At 41.4% G+C, this 17,564-nt stretch overlaps 1 protein-coding gene across 3 annotated transcripts in view; it reads left to right on the top strand.

The window, feature by feature from the left end:
- ANXA11 (annexin A11) overlaps positions 1-15,410 on the top strand; it is a 49,088-nt gene extending 33,678 nt beyond the window's left edge. For all 3 annotated transcript variants that reach the window (XM_087871872.1, XM_087871873.1, XM_034423442.3), the window contains 6 exons: positions 31-87; positions 1,162-1,255; positions 2,692-2,787; positions 8,042-8,100; positions 10,308-10,430; positions 13,199-15,410. In XM_087871872.1, coding sequence (XP_087727998.1) covers positions 31-87; positions 1,162-1,255; positions 2,692-2,787; positions 8,042-8,100; positions 10,308-10,430; positions 13,199-13,258 — 489 coding nt within the window. In that variant the 3' untranslated portion in view covers positions 13,259-15,410. The remainder of the gene's footprint in view (positions 1-30; positions 88-1,161; positions 1,256-2,691; positions 2,788-8,041; positions 8,101-10,307; positions 10,431-13,198) is intronic.
- Positions 15,411-17,564: the final 2,154 nt, after the last annotated feature.

Genomic DNA, 17,564 nt, shown 5'->3' with positions numbered 1-17,564 from the left:
AATATGAGCCGTTTTGAAAACTTTTTCTAGGGCAACCGAGATGAAAGCACCAATGTGGACATGGCCCTTGTCCAGAGCGATGTTCAGGTTAGTATACCGCTGATGTACACTTCTCACGTACATTTTAAAAAGATTTGCAGAATTAAAATTGCTGACACTAAGAGGAACATTCCTTTTTTTATAAAAAAAACCCCAAGAAGTTTCTTTTTACACTGAATATTTCTGCCTTTAATGAAATATAAAACCGGTTTTAATGTTGTACAACCCCTCCTAAGCTGAGGTGCTATTCAGCAGGTTCTGAAAGGTTCTGGAGAACCTGTAGCGGAAATTTTGAGTAGTTGGGAGAACCGGCAAATACCACCTCTGGCTGGCCCCAGAGTGGGGTGGGAATGGAGATTTTGCAGTATCGTTCCACTGCCACACCCACCAAGCCATGCCCACCAAGCCACACCACGCCCATCAAGCCATGCCCACAGAACCGGTAGTAAAAAAAAATGAATTTCATCACTGCTCCTAAGTATAACTTGATATTTAATTGATCTATTACAGTGATGGCTAACCTTTTGTGTGACTGCGTGTGTGCCTGCACCCATAATGCAATGTGTGTGCCCCCCCAATGCCCCTGCCCCCCCCCATGCATACACATTTGGCCCCTCTGTGCTCTCCCCGCCCCCCATGAATGCACGTGTGACCCCCCCACACACACACACTCTGTTTTGGGCCTAGCAGGCCTCTCTGCAGCCTCCTGGGACCAAAAACGGGCCTGTTTTTGGTCCCAGGAGACACAAACTGGAATTACACCACATAATATTAAAAATTAGAAACATCCCACAAACCCCAATAAAAGCAAAATCAACATTGCCTAATGTTATCAAACTCCACCTCCAATGCTCAGCAAGGACAACCTCCGTTCCCACGGGAAAGAAGATCACCTAGCCAAAACAATGCTCATTATCTATTCCTTTCTCCCACCTTAAGAATTTGGCGAGCCTGAAAAAAAAACCCTTACAAAACAGAGAGAAAGAGAAGGAATAAATGAGTATAATATAAAGCTAACTAAAATGGCTACACATATGTCAATTTCAGGTTCGACAGAGCGATTAAGAAGAGCAATTAACTAGGTTGGGATCATGAGATAACCCAATGCTTTACCCCTTTTAGGCTCTCTATGCAGCAGGAGAAAATAAACTCGGGACGGACGAATCCAAGTTCAACGCGATTTTGTGCACAAGAAACCGAAATCACCTAAGAGCAGGTAGGTTGCTCAGTCTCTTAAGTCGTGCAGCAAGTCAAGGCGACATCCAGAGTTGGACGGGGTTCCTTCCATATCAACATTTTACCATTTTAAAATAGCCTCCCCCCCCCTTTTTTTTTTTTCTTGTGGAAGGACTTATTTTTAGCAAGGAAGTTTTTGATAGCTTGGTTGCATTGATTAGAAATTGGCAGCCAGCTTTGAGAAGATACAACAGGAAGGGGACACATTGGTGGAGAAATGACCTCAGTTGAGGTGCACCAGCTGAAATCCCCCCCCTTTCTACAGATTTAATAGAAATATGGGGAGAAGTGGATTTGTCCTCCTTTGTGATTTGTCATCCTGTTAGGTTCTTTTCTTATGATTTCATGCTTGTTTGCAGTTCTCATTGCTTTTCAAGAGCTTATGAACCTGGAATACTGATAATGACGTTAGCTATTCAGAATAGCTAATGCTAAACCCACCTCTTTTGAGATGGGCTAATATAGGCTTCTCAAAAAAAAAAAATCTAAATTATAAAGGCTAGAAGACAAAAATGGCAAGTATGAAGTTGAACAAAATTTCTCCGTATTTCTAGCTTGAATCTCTCCTTGAGCAGTTTCCATCCATTGTTCCTTGACTGGCTTTCGGATGCCTTGGCAAATAGCTTGACCCCCTCCTCTCTGTGGCAGCCCCCCCCAAATATTGGAACACTGCTATTATGTTTCCCCTGCCCCTTCTCTTCACTAGACTACCCATGCCCAGTTCCTGCAATCATTCTTCATGTGTTTTAGCCTCCAGGCCCCTAATCATCTTGGTCTTATTAAGGCTTTATAAAGTGGTATTAGTACCTCACTTGATCTTGGTTGAATCCCTCTGTTAATGCAATTTAGGATTGCACTGGCTTTTTTGGCTGCCCTTTGAAAGATGCCACTTCCTGCATCACAGAGTTACAGGGCATTTATTTAATGCGGTCCTCTCTATTGTCAAAATACATTCTTGTGTTTTCTGTGGATAGTGGTTATTTACCCTTAAACTGAAACTTTAACACAATTCAGTACATTTCTATTCAGAAGTAGGTTCACTCTAAGTTCCATAGGATTTACTCCCAGGTAAACGTGAACAGGTTTGTAGCCAAAATGCTTTCACGTAGAACAAACACGTAGGGCCTGGTGGCTCAGCAGACTAAAAGCATTGTGATTAACACCAGCTGTCTGCAATTACTGTAAGTTCAAATCTCACCAGGCTCAAGGTTGATTCAGCCTTCCATCCTTTCTAAGGTAGGTTAAATGAGGACCCAGTTTGTGGGGGCAATAAGCTGACTTTGTATAAATATACAAAAGTATGAAGGCTATTGCTTAATGCATTGTAAGCCACCCTGAGTCTCTGGAGAAGGGCGGCATATAAATCAATAAAAAATAATATTGTCATTTTTTTATTTTTTTTGTCTCTTTCTGCAGTTTTCAATGAATACCAGCGAATGTGCAACCGGGATATTGAGAAGAGCATATGCAGAGAAATGTCTGGTGATCTTGAATCTGGGATGCTGGCAGTAGGTGAGTGATTTCTTGGTGGCCAGGACAAACCATCTGTTGGTACGGTACTTATTGATAATTTCCTTACTTTTGATAACCTTGCCCAGGCAATTATTGTGCTATTCCCTTGATAGGGGAAGTTCCAATAAATGAAATATTTATAGCTCAGAATTGAACTGGGTGCTCTCTGAGTTTGGTTGTCTTGCGGATATTTCATTACTCAACTAGGAAACATCATCAGTGGTAGAAGATAGTGGGGTTTGATTTCTAGAGCAGATTCCACTTCCTTCTAGCACTGATAGTTGCATAATGAAACATCTGTTGGGAAACCACCAAGCTCAGAAAGTACCAAGGATCCCACAGTCCTCATTCTCTTCCTCCTTCACTCTTCCTCCTCCCCCCTTCTAGCACTGATGATGTTACCTAGTTGGGTAATGAAACATCTGCTGGGAAACCGCCAAGCTCAGAGAGTACCAAGGACCCCACAGTCCTCCTCCTTCCCCTCTTCCTCCTCCTCCCTTCTAGCACTGATGATGTTATCTAGCTGGGTAACTGAGATGTCTGCAAGAAAACAACCAAGCTCAGAAAGCAACAAGGACCCCAGAGAGCAGAGCTTCCCAAGCTCTGGGCCGCAGCCCATTCAGAACTGGGCTGTACAAGCAGCAAGCGAGCATGTGCGTACAGCTCCATTGCGTGAACGGTGGGCACTCACACACAAACTTGCCGCTCACACGGAACAATTCCCCCTATCCTCTACTGGTCCTCAGAGGCAGAAAGATTGGGGACCCCTGCCATAGGGGAAACTCCTGAGAACTCAGTGTTCACAATAGCAATAGCACTTAGACTTATATATTGCTTTACAGTGCTTTACAGCCCTCTCTAAGCAGTTTTACAGAGTCAGCCTATTGCCCCCAACAATTTGGCTCCTCATTTTACCCACCTCGGAAGGACAGAAGGCTGAGTCAACCTTGAGCCAGTGGGATTTGAACTGCCAAATTGCAGGCAGCCGGCAGAAGTAGCCTGCACTACTGCACTCTAACCACTGCGCCACCGAGGCAATAATGTTTTTTTTTTATTGAAAAAGTTTTACAAATATCAATTTTTTCCCCATTTCCCCCCCATCCCTCCCTAACCTCCCCAAGCCCTCCCCTCTCCCCGTGACTTCCCCAAGGTGAAATCCATGCACATTATATTATATCATACTTTACCACCCCTCTATTCTCCCCCCTGTGCACTATACATTTCTACATAACAATAAGCTATTTTGCCCCCTATAAACTATACATTTCTACACATCGTTTAGCTAAAAGCTATCTGATACTTCCTAGTTTGGTATTTATTCTGCACATAATCTATCCATTTCTTCCACTCCCATACATAAGTCTCTTGAGTCCGGTCTTTTAAGTATGCTGATATCTTCACCATTTCTGCAAAACTGGCCATCTTCAAAGTCCATTCTTGAATTGTAGGCATATCATCCCTTTTCCAATATTGACCAATCAGTAACCTAGCTGCTGTCACCATATACAATATCAACTTTGTTTCACCCACTGAAAAACCCTTAACTATACCCAGTAAAAACAATTGAGCAATAATGTTGATTTCATTTTTCCAGTTCATTTTCCCAAAGGTGGGATTCACTTACCTTCCCTACCGGTTTGCAATTGTGAGCCTGTGCGCATACGCAGTGATCGCACATTACAGTCGCCACTACCGGTTTTCCTGAACCGGACAAAACTGGCTGAATCCAACCTCTGCATTTACCATATCGGTCTTGATAATTCTCATGTCTGACTGATAGAGTATAGGTCTTTCTTTCCTACCATCTAGGTATGAATTTTGTCTGGCGATGCTTCCACCATCTTAAGGTGAAGACAAATCAGAGAATGACTGTATTCTCTCTTGATCGTCTCCTTCCCTTCCCTTCCTATCCCTGACTTTGGCTCTCAATAGAATTCTTTATAGAATAGAATTCTTTATTGGCCAAGGGTGATTGCACACACAAGGAATTTGTCTTTGGTGCATATGCTCTCAGTGTACATAAAAGAAAAAAAATACATTCATCAAGAATCATAAGATACAACACTTAGTGATAGTCATAACTTAATAAGCAATCAAATCATACTAGGAAACAAAACAATATAAATTATAAAGATACAAGCAATATGGTTATAGTCATAAGTGGGAGGAAATAGGTACTAGGAAGGATGAGAAGAATAATAGTAATACAGTCTTAGTAAATAATTTGACAGTGTTGTGGGAATTAGTTGTTTAGCAGAGTGATGGCATTCAGGAAAAAACTGTTCTTGTGTCTAGTTGTTCTGGTGTGCAGTGCTTTATAGCGTCGTTTTGAGGGTAGAAGTTGAAACAATTTATGTCCAGGATGCGAGGGGTCTGTAAATATTTTCACAGCCCTCTTTTTGACTCGTGCAGTATATAGGTCCTCAATGGAAGGCAGGTTCCATAGCAATTGTTTTTCCTGCAGTTCTAATTATCCTCTGAAGTCTGTGTCTGTCTTGTTGGGTTGCAGAACCAAACCAGACAGTTATAGAGGTGCAGATGACAGACTCAGTAATTCCTCTGTAGAACTGAATCAGCAACTCCTTGGGCAGTTTGAGCTTCCTGAGTTGGCACAGAAAGAACAAGAAGGCAGTTGCCCAAATGGAAGATGTCTGTCCTTCATTCAAAATTGTTAAATTCTATCCAGTCCAGAAAATGGATGTGTTTCAAAGACCCTTGCTCCAAAAACTACCAAGAAGTTGATTCATTATTTGCTTGCATTACACTTCCATCACTGTAGTAACCTGTTGGTTGGGTTACCCATATCCTCACACCATCTTTTGATCTGTATCCAGAATGCTGTTTTTCATACCATTCTGGACTCTTTGCACTTTATCCATATCTTCTGATACACCCAATCTTTACATTGGTTGTGTATGCATGAGAAACAACAACACTGTGTCCTGCCATTTTGGATATACGCATTTATTGCAAAGAGTTCAAGTTAGTTCAAGTATGGCTGCATTCGATTGAATTCTCTGTTCAGGATTCTGACGGGTTCTTCTGCAGGACAAACTTTATCATCATAGTTTAGAAATTTTCCTCACCTGGATTCAATTCTTTGGGACCAGAGTGGGCATCACATACTGTAACAACTGGTTTGACCAGAACTGAAAACGTGAGTGCGCGCATGCGCATAGCATCAAAAAACCAGCAATTATATAGGACGTGATAGCACCAGGGTGAGTGGGCGGGCCCAGCTGCTGGTTGGACCTACCAGTTCACCTGAACCGGTCTGAACCAGCAGCAGCCCACCATTGTTTGGGACCAACCTGAGCCAGAATTACACCTGAAGTCAGTTTTATTAACAGTGCTAAAATCTCTTCTTTTTCATGGTTCCCTGTAAAGCTTTTTTTTTTTAAAGAAAATGCTTATTTATTCATTTGAATGTACAGATGCTAATAATATTATATGCGATGGTCCTTTTAATGCAATTTAGTTTTTATTTTAGGTTGTGATTTGCAAATTTTAACATTATGAATAGTCCTTGACTTAGAATCACAATCATAAAAGTCATAAGTCGCCCTGCAGGGATATGGATAGCAAGCAAATTTAATAGGAAATAAACTTTTTTTAAAAAATGCTGTTAAAACTTCAAAACAAATGGTTGTAAGTCAAGAACTATCTACAATTTCTATTTTGATTCTGTGTTTGTGCTGTGCTAACCTGTAAGGTAAAAAAAGGTAAAGGTTCCCCTCGTACATCTGTGCTAGCCGTTCCCGACTCTAGGGGGCGGTCCTCATCTCCATTTCTAAGCCAAAGAACCAGCGCTGTCCAAAGACGTCTCTGTGATTATGTGGTCGGCATGACTAAACGCCAAAGGCACACGGAACGCTGTTACCTTCCCACCAAAGTGGTCCCTATTTTTCTACTTGCATTTTTTACGTGCTTTCGAACTGCTAGGTTGGCAGGAGCTGGGACGAGTAACGGTAGCTCACCCCATTACATGGCAGTAGGGATTCGAACCGCTGAACTGCCGACTTTTTGATTGACAAGCTCAGTGTCTTAGCTACTGAGCCACTGCATCCCTTATGCTAACCTGTAGAGGCATGATAAATAAATTTGGTACCTCTATTTACTAGAGGTACTAAATTTATTTATCATGCCTCTACAGTGAAATGCCTTGAGAGATGCTTCATTGAAAATAATGTATTGAGCTTTCAGATAAAGGAGAAGTGGCATAAAACATAATTCCTTTTTATGAACAGAAAGCATAACTAACTGCACAGGATTTGGGAGAAATTTTAGTTTTTAGTTTTTTCCTGTACTAAGGGTATTTTCTTAGTTGGCAGGAAACTTTTCCATCTTAGCAACAGTTTTCGTTTCAAATCGAGTTTAATAAGAAGTGCTTAAATATGAAAGGGTGAATTCCAAAATCTGACGATGCCAAAACAGAAAAACATTTTAGATGTGTGAGATTTGAGAAATCATTCTTTTAAAAAAAAATGAAAACCAGAAGGTAGCCTCTCTAGATGATTGTGTCTTTTTTTGTTAAAGTTGCATAACTATAATTTTAATTTGCAGTTCAATTCCTGAGTCTTTTATCTGCCATCATGGTGTTGTTGGTAATTCTCCTTTGTATTACCTTACCTTAACTTAGGAAAATTACAGTCTAAGTACCATGAAATCAAGAAGTGTCCATCATAATGATGGCCTTAACAAAATTCCCTGTTTTCCACCTCTCATCTACAATACGGCTATAATCGTTGTGCCAGATTGGATTGATAAAATATGATACATGCAAAACATTCTTGGAGATTTAAAATATGTGATGTAAATGGTTGTATAATTAAAAGTGTTTTTCGTTGACTTTCTGCCCTGCCTACTGAATCTAATGAAAAAAAATCTGTGCTTCCCTTTGGCTTCATTAAGGATTGTGTATCTGGTAATTGTAAGGAGTGACTGCATTCATTTCTAGTAATAGCTAGTGTGTAAGTTAAACTTGTGCCGTGCTCATCTCTATGACCCATCTCAACGTGATTAATGAAAAAAGAGCATGTTGTTGTGTTACGTTTGCAGTGATATTTGCTTTGGTCCTTTCCATACAACTAACAAATAGAATCCACTAAGGGCATTTTGAGCAATCAAGATGCTACATAAAGGGGAATAACACCATTAATACCATTAAGTGGGCCATTTCCTTTGAAGTTTGCTGTGCTTTCCTAGTATGAATTTACGAAGTGTCACTAATGTGTCATCTCAATTTCCTTTGCAGTGAAGTGCATGAAAAACACACCAGCTTTCTTTGCAGAGAGGCTTCACAAGGCCATGAAGGTAACTAAGTCAGAAACCCAAAACACTTTTAAAAAATGTTATGCGCTCAAATATTCAAGGGATCTAGGCTTCATTAAGAAAAAGGTGTTAGCTTGGATGTGAAATGTAGATGTAAGCTAGACTTGCAGGTTTAAGACCAGGATAGCTACAAGTACATGTCACTGAAGCCCAGTGATAGATAGATAGATAGATAGATAGATAGATAGATAGATAGATAGATAGATAGATAGATAGATAGATAGATAGATAGGTGATGGATGGATGGATGGATGATGGATGGATGGATAGATAGAAATAGATAGATAGATAGTAGATGGATGGATGGATAGACAGACACGCACGGATGGATGGATGGATGGATGATAGGTGATGGATGGATGGATGGATAGATAGATAGATAGATAGATAGATAGATAGATAGATAGATAGATATAGATGGATAGATAGATAGATAGATAGATAGATAGATAGAGATAGATGGATGGATAGATAGATAGATAGATAGATAGATAGATAGATAGATAGATAGATAGATAGATAGATAGATGATGGATGGATGGCTAAATGGTTAGAAATAGATAGATAGATAGATAGATAGATAGATAGATAGATAGATAGATGATGGATGGATAGATAGATAGATAGATAGATAGATGGATGGATGGATGGATGAATGGATGATAGGTGATAGATGGATGGATGGATAGTTAGAGATGGATGGATGGATAGATAGATAGATAGGTAGATAGATAGATAGATAGGTAGATGAGAGAGAAATGAGAGACAGACAGACAGACTGACATGATATATAGATTAAGGATTAAAAAACTCAAAGAAGTACAGGTAATCCTTGACATATGACTGCCATATAGCCTGTCTGTAAGTCACAATGGTTGTAAAATGGGTTGGTCATGTGATCTTTTTTTCCAGTGGTCATTAAGCAAACCTATGGATCACTATGGGCGTACTTTTGCTGAAAACCAGAAGTAACAGATTAAATGTGCAATAACCATAAATGCAACAATGTTTTCTAGCGCTGCCAAATTCAGACCCATGACCACAGAGGAGGCGCAACCATCAGAACTTTGGAACCCAGTCATAAATAGCCAAGGACTCCCTGTAAACATTTCTTATGACTTCTAAGAGATGGACAGATACTTCAATGGAGTTTCCTTAATGAAAAATCCTATTATAAGCCCAGATGTTTCTTATTATGGCTTGCAAACCTACTGGGACAGAGTAGTGTTTTAGTCTAGGTGTATCTTCCAAATACTGGTTTGGATCAGGGGTAAAATCCAGCAGGATCTGTCAGGTTCTGGAGAACCGGTAGCGGAAATTTTGAGTAGTTCAGAGAACCAGCAAATACCACCTCTGGTTGGCCCCAGAGTGGGGTGGGAATGGGGATTTTGCAATATCCTTCCCCTGTCATGCCCACCAAGCCACACCATGCCCACCAAGCCACGCCCACAGAACCGGTAGTAACAAAATTTGGATTTCACCACTGGTTTGGATGTGTGACTGTATGGACTTTTTTAGTTCATGGCCAAAACCTTGGGTTGTTTAGCAGGGACATAGAGTCCCATTTGTTTTTCAATCAAATGGTACAATTTATGTGTTATGTTAAAGGCGCAAAAAATCTGAAGTGATTTATTTTGATCTGGTTTTTGTTTTAACATCTCAAAAGCCTGGCATTTTAACAGGAGTCTGTAGACTTCAGTTGGGTCATGAAACATCTGCGAGAAAACCACCAAGCTCAGAGAGAACTAAGACCCCCACAGTTCAATCCAGGAGGCAGGAAATCTTCATCTGAGAATCACACTCTGAACAGGATTGATTTAGAATAGAATAGAGCTGGAAGGGACCTTGGAGGTCTTCTAGTCCAGCCCCCTGCTCAAGTAGGAGAACCTATATACCATCTCAGACAAGCGACTGTCCAGTCTTTTCTTAAAAACCTCCAGTGATGGAGCGCCCACAATTTCTGGAGGCAAGTTGTTCCACTGGTTAATTATCCTCACTGTTAGGAAGTTTCTCCTTAGTTCTAGGTTGCTTCTCTCCTTGATTAGTTTCCATCCATTGTTTCTTGTCCTGCCCTCTTGTGCTTTGGAGAATAATTTGACCCTCTCTTCTTTGTGGCAGCCCTTCAAATACTGAAATACTGTTATTATGTCACTCCTAATTTTTCTGTCCCTTTGTGTGAACTTCTTTAGGGAGCAGGAACCAAGGACCGGACTCTTATACGCATCATGGTCTCACGTAGTGAAGTTGATCTGCTGGATATCCGGCAGGAATACAAAAGAATGTATGGAAAATCTCTCTACACGGACATCTCGGTAAGGCATTGGCAAGGGTGAAGTTTTTATTCAGGCTCTGCTCTTTGGGTGGCAGCAGTGGTGGTGGGTTTCTACTGGTTCAACCCATGGGACGCTCCGCCCACCTGGCCGGACCTCTTCACGGATGCTCCGTGCATACGGGTGCTCACATTTATTTATTTATTTATTTATTTATTTATTTATTTATTTATTTATTTATTTATTTATTTATTTATTAGTTCGATTTATATGCCGCCCTTCTCTGGAGACTCAGGGCTGCTTACAATGCTTTTAAGCAATAGCCTTCATACTTTTGTATATACCTGCTTAGTAGGGCTTTTTTGGCCCCCCCAAGCGGTGTTCTATTTTATACAAAGTCAGCTTATTGCCCCCATAAACCGGGTCCTCATTTTACCTACCTCGGAAGAATGGAAGGCTTCTTGAGCCTGGTGAGCCTGGTGAGAATTGAACTCACAGTAATTGCAGGCAGCTGGCAGCTAAGTGCTACTTTAACAGCAGTTTAATCCGCTGCGCCACCAAGGCTCATATTTGCGAACCGGTAGCAAAGGTAAGTGAATCCCACTTCTGGGTGGTGGCATAGAATATCAACCAATCTGTTGCTTAACTAGAAAGGCTGCCTTTTAACAATGATTACACATTGGCTTTTTTAAACACAATATGCTTAAAATGCCACGTGTTGTGTGGAACAAAGGGATTTGGGGGCTTCTGATATATAAAATTCTAACAGCTAGAAAAGATCTGGTGTTGGAATGGCAGTTCGCAAACTCTCAATTGCAAGGGTGAAATGTGGTTTGTGGGACTGATTGGATAACACACCTATATATTTATGGAATCAGCTGGTGGAGTTTCCATCAAAGTGTAGAGAACGAAAAGCAAAAATGATGATACGATTTGGGATAAAAATAAAACTGGTTGAAGGGTTTGGAGATTTGTTTGGGAATAAGGGTGAAAGGCAGAAGTATAGAATCTAAACAGAAATTATACGTATTATTGATAATAATGCTTATCATTTTTAATGCCTATGGGGGAAAATAAAAAAGAAACCATAAACATGAGAGTGTTTTAAAAAATGGCAAGGCTGCAGGCGTAAATTGTGTATGAATGCATTTGCTTGTGGAGTCACTGTGTGACTTGTTTAACCTGTATATAAAACCTATATCTGTGCCTAAAGATTTCAAGAATGTTGTCATTCCCATCTGCAAAAGAAAAGTGTCAACATATCTAATGCTGGTATCCAATTACATCTTTCTTACCATGCTCATATAGTCCGAAAGGTGCTTTTTCAAGAGGCAACTGGACTTCCTTTGCTTTTCCTTGAAGACATTTCACTTTTCATCCAAGGTTCTTCAGTTCTGACTGGATGGTGGGGAATGGAAGGATTTATATTCCTTGCAGACAGCTGGTCATTTGCATCAAGGGTGCTATTCAGCAGGTTCTGACAGGTTCTGGAGAACTAGGAGCAGAAATTTTGAGTAGTTCAGAGAATCTGGCTGGCCCCAGAGTGAGGTGGGAATGGAGATTTTGCAGTATCCTTCCCTGGCAACGCCCACAGAACCGGTAGTAAAAAAATTTGAATGCCACCACTGATTTGCATCCTTTTAGAGAGCCGGTGAGGCCACTTAGAGATTTATCTGTGTCCGCAGGGTCACCTGAGTGATGAAAATGGGTGTGGAGCCTTCTTGGTACTGCTGAAAGGAGCTGTGTTGTGGAGCTGTGCTTTCTGCAGGATGTTTCCTCCCTGTGTCCCTTCACTGTTGTCCCTACGCCTGTTTTTCAACAGTGAAGAGACTCAGGCCAGAAACATCCTGCAGAAAGCACAGCTCCACAACACAGCTCCTTTCAGCAGTTCCAAGAAGGCTCCACACCCATTTCCATCACTCAGGTGACCCTGAGGACACAGACAAACCTCCAAGTGGCCTCAACGGCTCTCTAAAAGGATGCAAATGAACCAGCTGTTTGCAAGGAATATAAATCCTTCCATTCCCCACCATCCAGTCAGAGCTGAAGAAGCTTCTTGGATAAGAAGCGAAAAGTCTTCAAAGAAAAACTAGAACATCCAGTTGCCTCTTGAAAAAAAAAGCACCTTTGGCACACAATCATGACCTGGATACAGAGGTGAAATCTACTTATCTTCCCTACCGGTTCGGAAGTGCGTGCATTCACCATCATCAGGTCCAATTGTAGACCCCCTGCGCATGCACAAAGCCTTCTGCTCATGCGCAGAGGGTCAAAAATAGGTTACTTCCTGGTTAAAACCAGGAAGTAACGATGTCCGGGGGGGCGGAGCCTCGCGCTGTTGTTGCTACCGGTTCACCGAACCATGCTGCTACAGGTTTGCCTGAACCGGAGCAAACCAGTAATACTTCACCCCTCCCTGGATGTCTGAGAATCTTCATAGATGTTCTGATTTAGCAAATTGTACTTCTCAGAGTGTCTATGGAGATTCTCAGTCATCCAGGTCACGGTTGTCTCAAAGGTGCTTTTTTTTTCCAACTGGATTTTGTTTTTCCTTGAAGATGTTTCACTTCTCATCCAAGAAGCTTCTTTAGTTCTAACTTAGAACAGTTTTAACTCAGAATGGAAGAAGCTTCAGTGGAATGAGAAGCGAAATGTCTTCAAGGAAAAACAAAAGAAAGCCCAGTTGCCTCTTGAAAAGGCACCTTTGAGATTACTTTTGAGAGGTTTATTTGCGGGCCAGCAATTATATTCCGCTCCTTCACTCTTCTTTTTTCCTTCCCTTTCCCATCTTGTTTTTGTTTTACTTTCAGGGTGACACTTCAGGGGACTACCGGAAAATCTTGCTCAAGCTGTGTGGCGGGAATGATTAAGTAGAACATCTGGAATTTTAGAGTGTGTCTTTCAAAGTCACAGCTGGCTTTATATTCTCCTTTCTCACAAAGCTGTCAAAACTCCCACTGCTGGATCAGATTGATATTCTTAATATATTCCCTCCTCTAAAGGTGTATAATAAATACAGCACAAAAAAAATATATTAAAAAGTCTGCTATAGTAGATAGAGATATTTTTATTGCATTCTTAGAGAAGCTGTGCAAATATTGCATCTGACAAATGCTCCCTTTAGAGTATGGAAGGATCCTATATAGTTTTGTGTGCAATATTTTGTCTGACTGTATGGACTTTGTTTGATTGTTTGAAATGCATGGAGTGTTAAAAAAAAAAAATCTGAATCAAAAGTGCCTGCTCTAAAATGTGATAGTTTTGATTCCCAAAGAATTTTTTTTAAAATTTCATTACTGTTTGAGGGGGAAACACGCATCTGGCTGGTGGCCTGGGAAAAATAATTTTTGCATTCATTGGATTGTCTCCCCTTTACCTTAAAAGAGAAGGGAATTTGGCCAGTGGCAAACTCAGAGCCAAACTTGATGTGTAATCAAAGCATCATTTTGGAGAATGTTGATTAAGGCACAATCATCCAGGCCAAAGGTATCTAAAACGTTGAATCATGGCAACTGCATCAAATTTTGTTACTGTATTTTTCGGAGTATAAAATGCTTTGGAATATAAGACGCACATTAATTTTTGGGGAAGAAAACAAGAAAAAAATTCTGTCTCTGCCTACCAGCATCGATCAGTATTCATCTGGCTAGCAAGCAGCAAACAGCCTGGTCAGCTTCAACACATTATTGAAGCCTGATTCAGCACGAGCAGCTGATTGGCGGTTGGATCGGCCTCCCAGAATACCACCGATCAGCTGTTCCAGGCTGCAGGCATTGCCGCAGCCCATCACCACCTCCACGTGTTGCATTTTCAGCCTCCACATGCCCCATTTTTGGCCTCTGTGCATTGCGTTTTCGGCTGGTTCCAGGCAGCGGGGATTGGTGGTGGCGGTAATCACCACCACCTGGAACCAGCTGAAAACATGATGTGCAGAGGCCAAAAATGCAATGCGCGGAAGCAGTGATTGGTGGCGATATGTTGTGGCGATCCCCGCAGCCTAGAACGGGTCTACAATGGAGTGTGCGGAGGCCAAAAATGCGATGCACGGAGGCCGAAAACGGTTGAAGGATGGGGGTCGGTGGGTGAGTGCGGCTTTGGCAACATTCGCTGTATACGACGCACAGATATTTCCACCCACGTTTAGGGGGGAAGTGTGTCTTACACGCCAAAAAATACGATATGCTGAAAAGTTGCATTACTCATCCAAGCAACCTAATCAGTCAAAATAAAATTAAATAGTTAGTCAGAGAGCCTAATTAATTTTTTAAAATTTTGACTGATCAAGTTGCTTGCATGAGCAATGAATCAGATGAACAAAGTTTGATGCCGTTGCCATGATTCAACCTTTTAGATACCTCAGCTGGAGAATTCATTGGAGTGTGTCAATGAAGGTTTTTATTCCTGATACTAATTTCAATGACATTGGATGGCATTATTTTTATTGAGACAATGAAAAGGGGAGAAGAATTAAATCTCTTCCTGCGTGCTATGAAAATTTTCCTATCTTCCGTCCTACTGATCAGGGTTGTGTTGTTGATGTTGTTTTAAAAAAAGAAAAGAAATATTAACAGCACCTTAAGTCTTTGGGAAGCCTTCCAGTTCAATCATTTCTTCTTTGGCTAGGTGCCTTTTCTGGAATGCAGAAACCCCAGTTCATACAACTCCTTTTTCAGGGATATTGATTTGCAAATAATTTGTAATAAGAACCGAGCTGAGTAGCCACATTTAAGATGAGCTGGAGTATTACCCATCCTGCATTTCACAGAAATAGATCCCCCCCTCCAAAAAATTGATCCCTTGGTTTTAGGTCTCAGCTCTCCTCAATTCCCTATTTCTCTCTTTCTTTATGGATTAACCTGTTTCTTAAATTGTGCTGCATTCATTGACCGCTTTCTACAGGTTGTACACGCCAAACCTTTCTCTATTTGTGATCTGAGTTAGTCCTTTAAAACCAAATGTATGTAATCATTTTTTTAAAACACCCACACAGACGTTGTTTAAATAAAATTATCTATCTTCTCAGTTTCTTGCAGCGCTTATTTGGGCCACGTGTCATGGACATAGATTCTCATGTGACATTACTGTTTTAATAGTGAATTGGATTGCTTCATTTCTTATTGGGGCTAAAGTTAGGGTTATGACCACACTTGGAATTTGGCATCCAGTTTTGGTCGCCACAATATAAACAAGATGTTGAGACGCTGGAAAGAGTGCAGAGAAGAGCAACAAAGTTGACCAGGGGGCTAGAGGCTAAAACATATGAAGAATGGTTGCAGGAGTTGGGTATGCAGTGGTGGGATGCTGCCGGTTTAACAAGTGGTTCGGTGAGCCCATTCTTCACACTGAAAATGGAACAGTTAAAAGCTTAGCTGCTTACCTTCCAAGTCAGCAACGGTAAGTAGAACAGTGAGGGGGGGGAATCAGCTGTGCCGCACGATTGAGATGAGCTAGAAAGCAGGAAATAAAGGACAGGATAGGGCGGGGGTGGGTGGGCAGGGCCAATTGATCGTCAAAGCTACCGGTTTTCCCGAATCGGTCCGAACTGGCTGAATTGCACCTCTGTGGGTATGTCTAGTCTAGTGAAAAGAAGGACTAGGGGACACATGATAGCAGTGTTTGAATATCTCAGGGGCTGCCACAAAGAAGAGGGGGGTCAACCTATTCTCCAAAGTACCAGAAGGCAGGACAAGAAGCAATGAGTGGAAACTTATAGAGAGATCCAACCTAGAACTAAGGAGAAATTTCCTGACAGTGAGCCTTCAGAAGTTGTAGGTGCTCCATCACTGGAGATTTTTAAGAAGAGACTGGACAGCCACAGCCACTTGTCTGAAACGTTATACGGTCTCCTGCTTGAGCAGAGGGTTGGAGTAGAAGACCTCCAAGGTCCCTTCCAAATCTGTTATTCTGTTCTGTATGAGTTGTTTTGGACTGACAGGCATATCATAATAGAGTTTCCACTTTCCCAATAAATACTGCAGCAGAATTCAGTTTGCCCAAGAGAAATGACCCAGAGATAGAGTGTTCAACAGTGATGGCCATCTGCTTTCTCCTTGCACACTCACTTTTAAAAAGTGAAACTCTGTTGGGACAAACTATTGGAATGCCAGTGGATGTCTCTGCATCCTGCTTTCATCATTCCATCAAATCCAGTTGTTATGAGACACTTACACCCAGAGGCTGCCAACTTTAGTTTTGTCCAACGCTCCATAAATGGAATCCAGAACTTGAGAAAATGCTGCTTTAAGAATCACTCTGTGTAGCTTGTGTTCCAAATTATCTTGGGCTCCTGATTCATGCTGAGTTTGAAAACAGCTTGATCTAATGAAATGTTCCATCTTGTTCAGCCTTTGGCTTCGGTTTCCTACAGAGGCCATCTGGTTGCTTCGGAGAAGAGTATAAACAGCAAGAACAATGTACTTAACAGTGTGTTATGTTCATGTCTTGCACTGATTTTTCCAGCAATGTCATTGACATCTTGCTGGGATTTATTTTGCTTCGGGAACTAAATTAGACCACGCTAACAAATAGTTCTGCATTACTCATTTTTAAACTGTTCTCATCCAGCATGGGAGATGAAAACACAGGCAAACAGGTCTTTCTTTATCTTTGTCTAACAATGATCCTTCCTGTCCCATCATTGGACAAATCAACGTTTTGGAAGAGAGGCATACCAGAGATGCAATCTAGCCCTGTGCCAATATTGAGAAAAGTCAGGACTTCTAGTGAGTAGGAACTGAAGCAGCTGAGGAATCAACTACTGGAGGAGTGTCCAACCTTGGCCATTTTTAAAGACTTGTGAACTTTAACTCCCAGAATTCCTCAGCCAGACATGCTAGCTGAGGAATTGTGGGAGTTGAAATCCACAAGTCTTAAAATGGCCAAGGTTGGAAAACCCCTGAGTTACGGGACATCAAATATGCTGGTGTGCTTTTCTGCTGAAGCTAGGTGCAGAGCTCTTCAACTCATCAATGAGGAAAGTCCCAAAGCATCCGATTAGCAAATCCTCCATTGGATTAGGAGCTATGGTGGGCAATCCAAGCTGCAATGGACATTCAATCACGAGTCATTCATTATGGCTCTAGTGGAGATTTCCATCGATGTTGCAAGAAGAAGGGGAACATTTAGCCTCACCCAATACCTTAGACCAGGGGTCAGCAACCTGGGGCTCCGGAGCCA

Source organism: Pantherophis guttatus, chromosome 6, assembly GCF_059756535.1.
Source record: "Pantherophis guttatus breed Tessera chromosome 6, ASM5975653v1, whole genome shotgun sequence".
Taxonomy (NCBI): domain Eukaryota; kingdom Metazoa; phylum Chordata; class Lepidosauria; order Squamata; family Colubridae; genus Pantherophis; species Pantherophis guttatus.
Note: the sequence above shows the minus strand (reverse complement) of the source record. Positions and strands in the feature narration are given on the sequence as shown.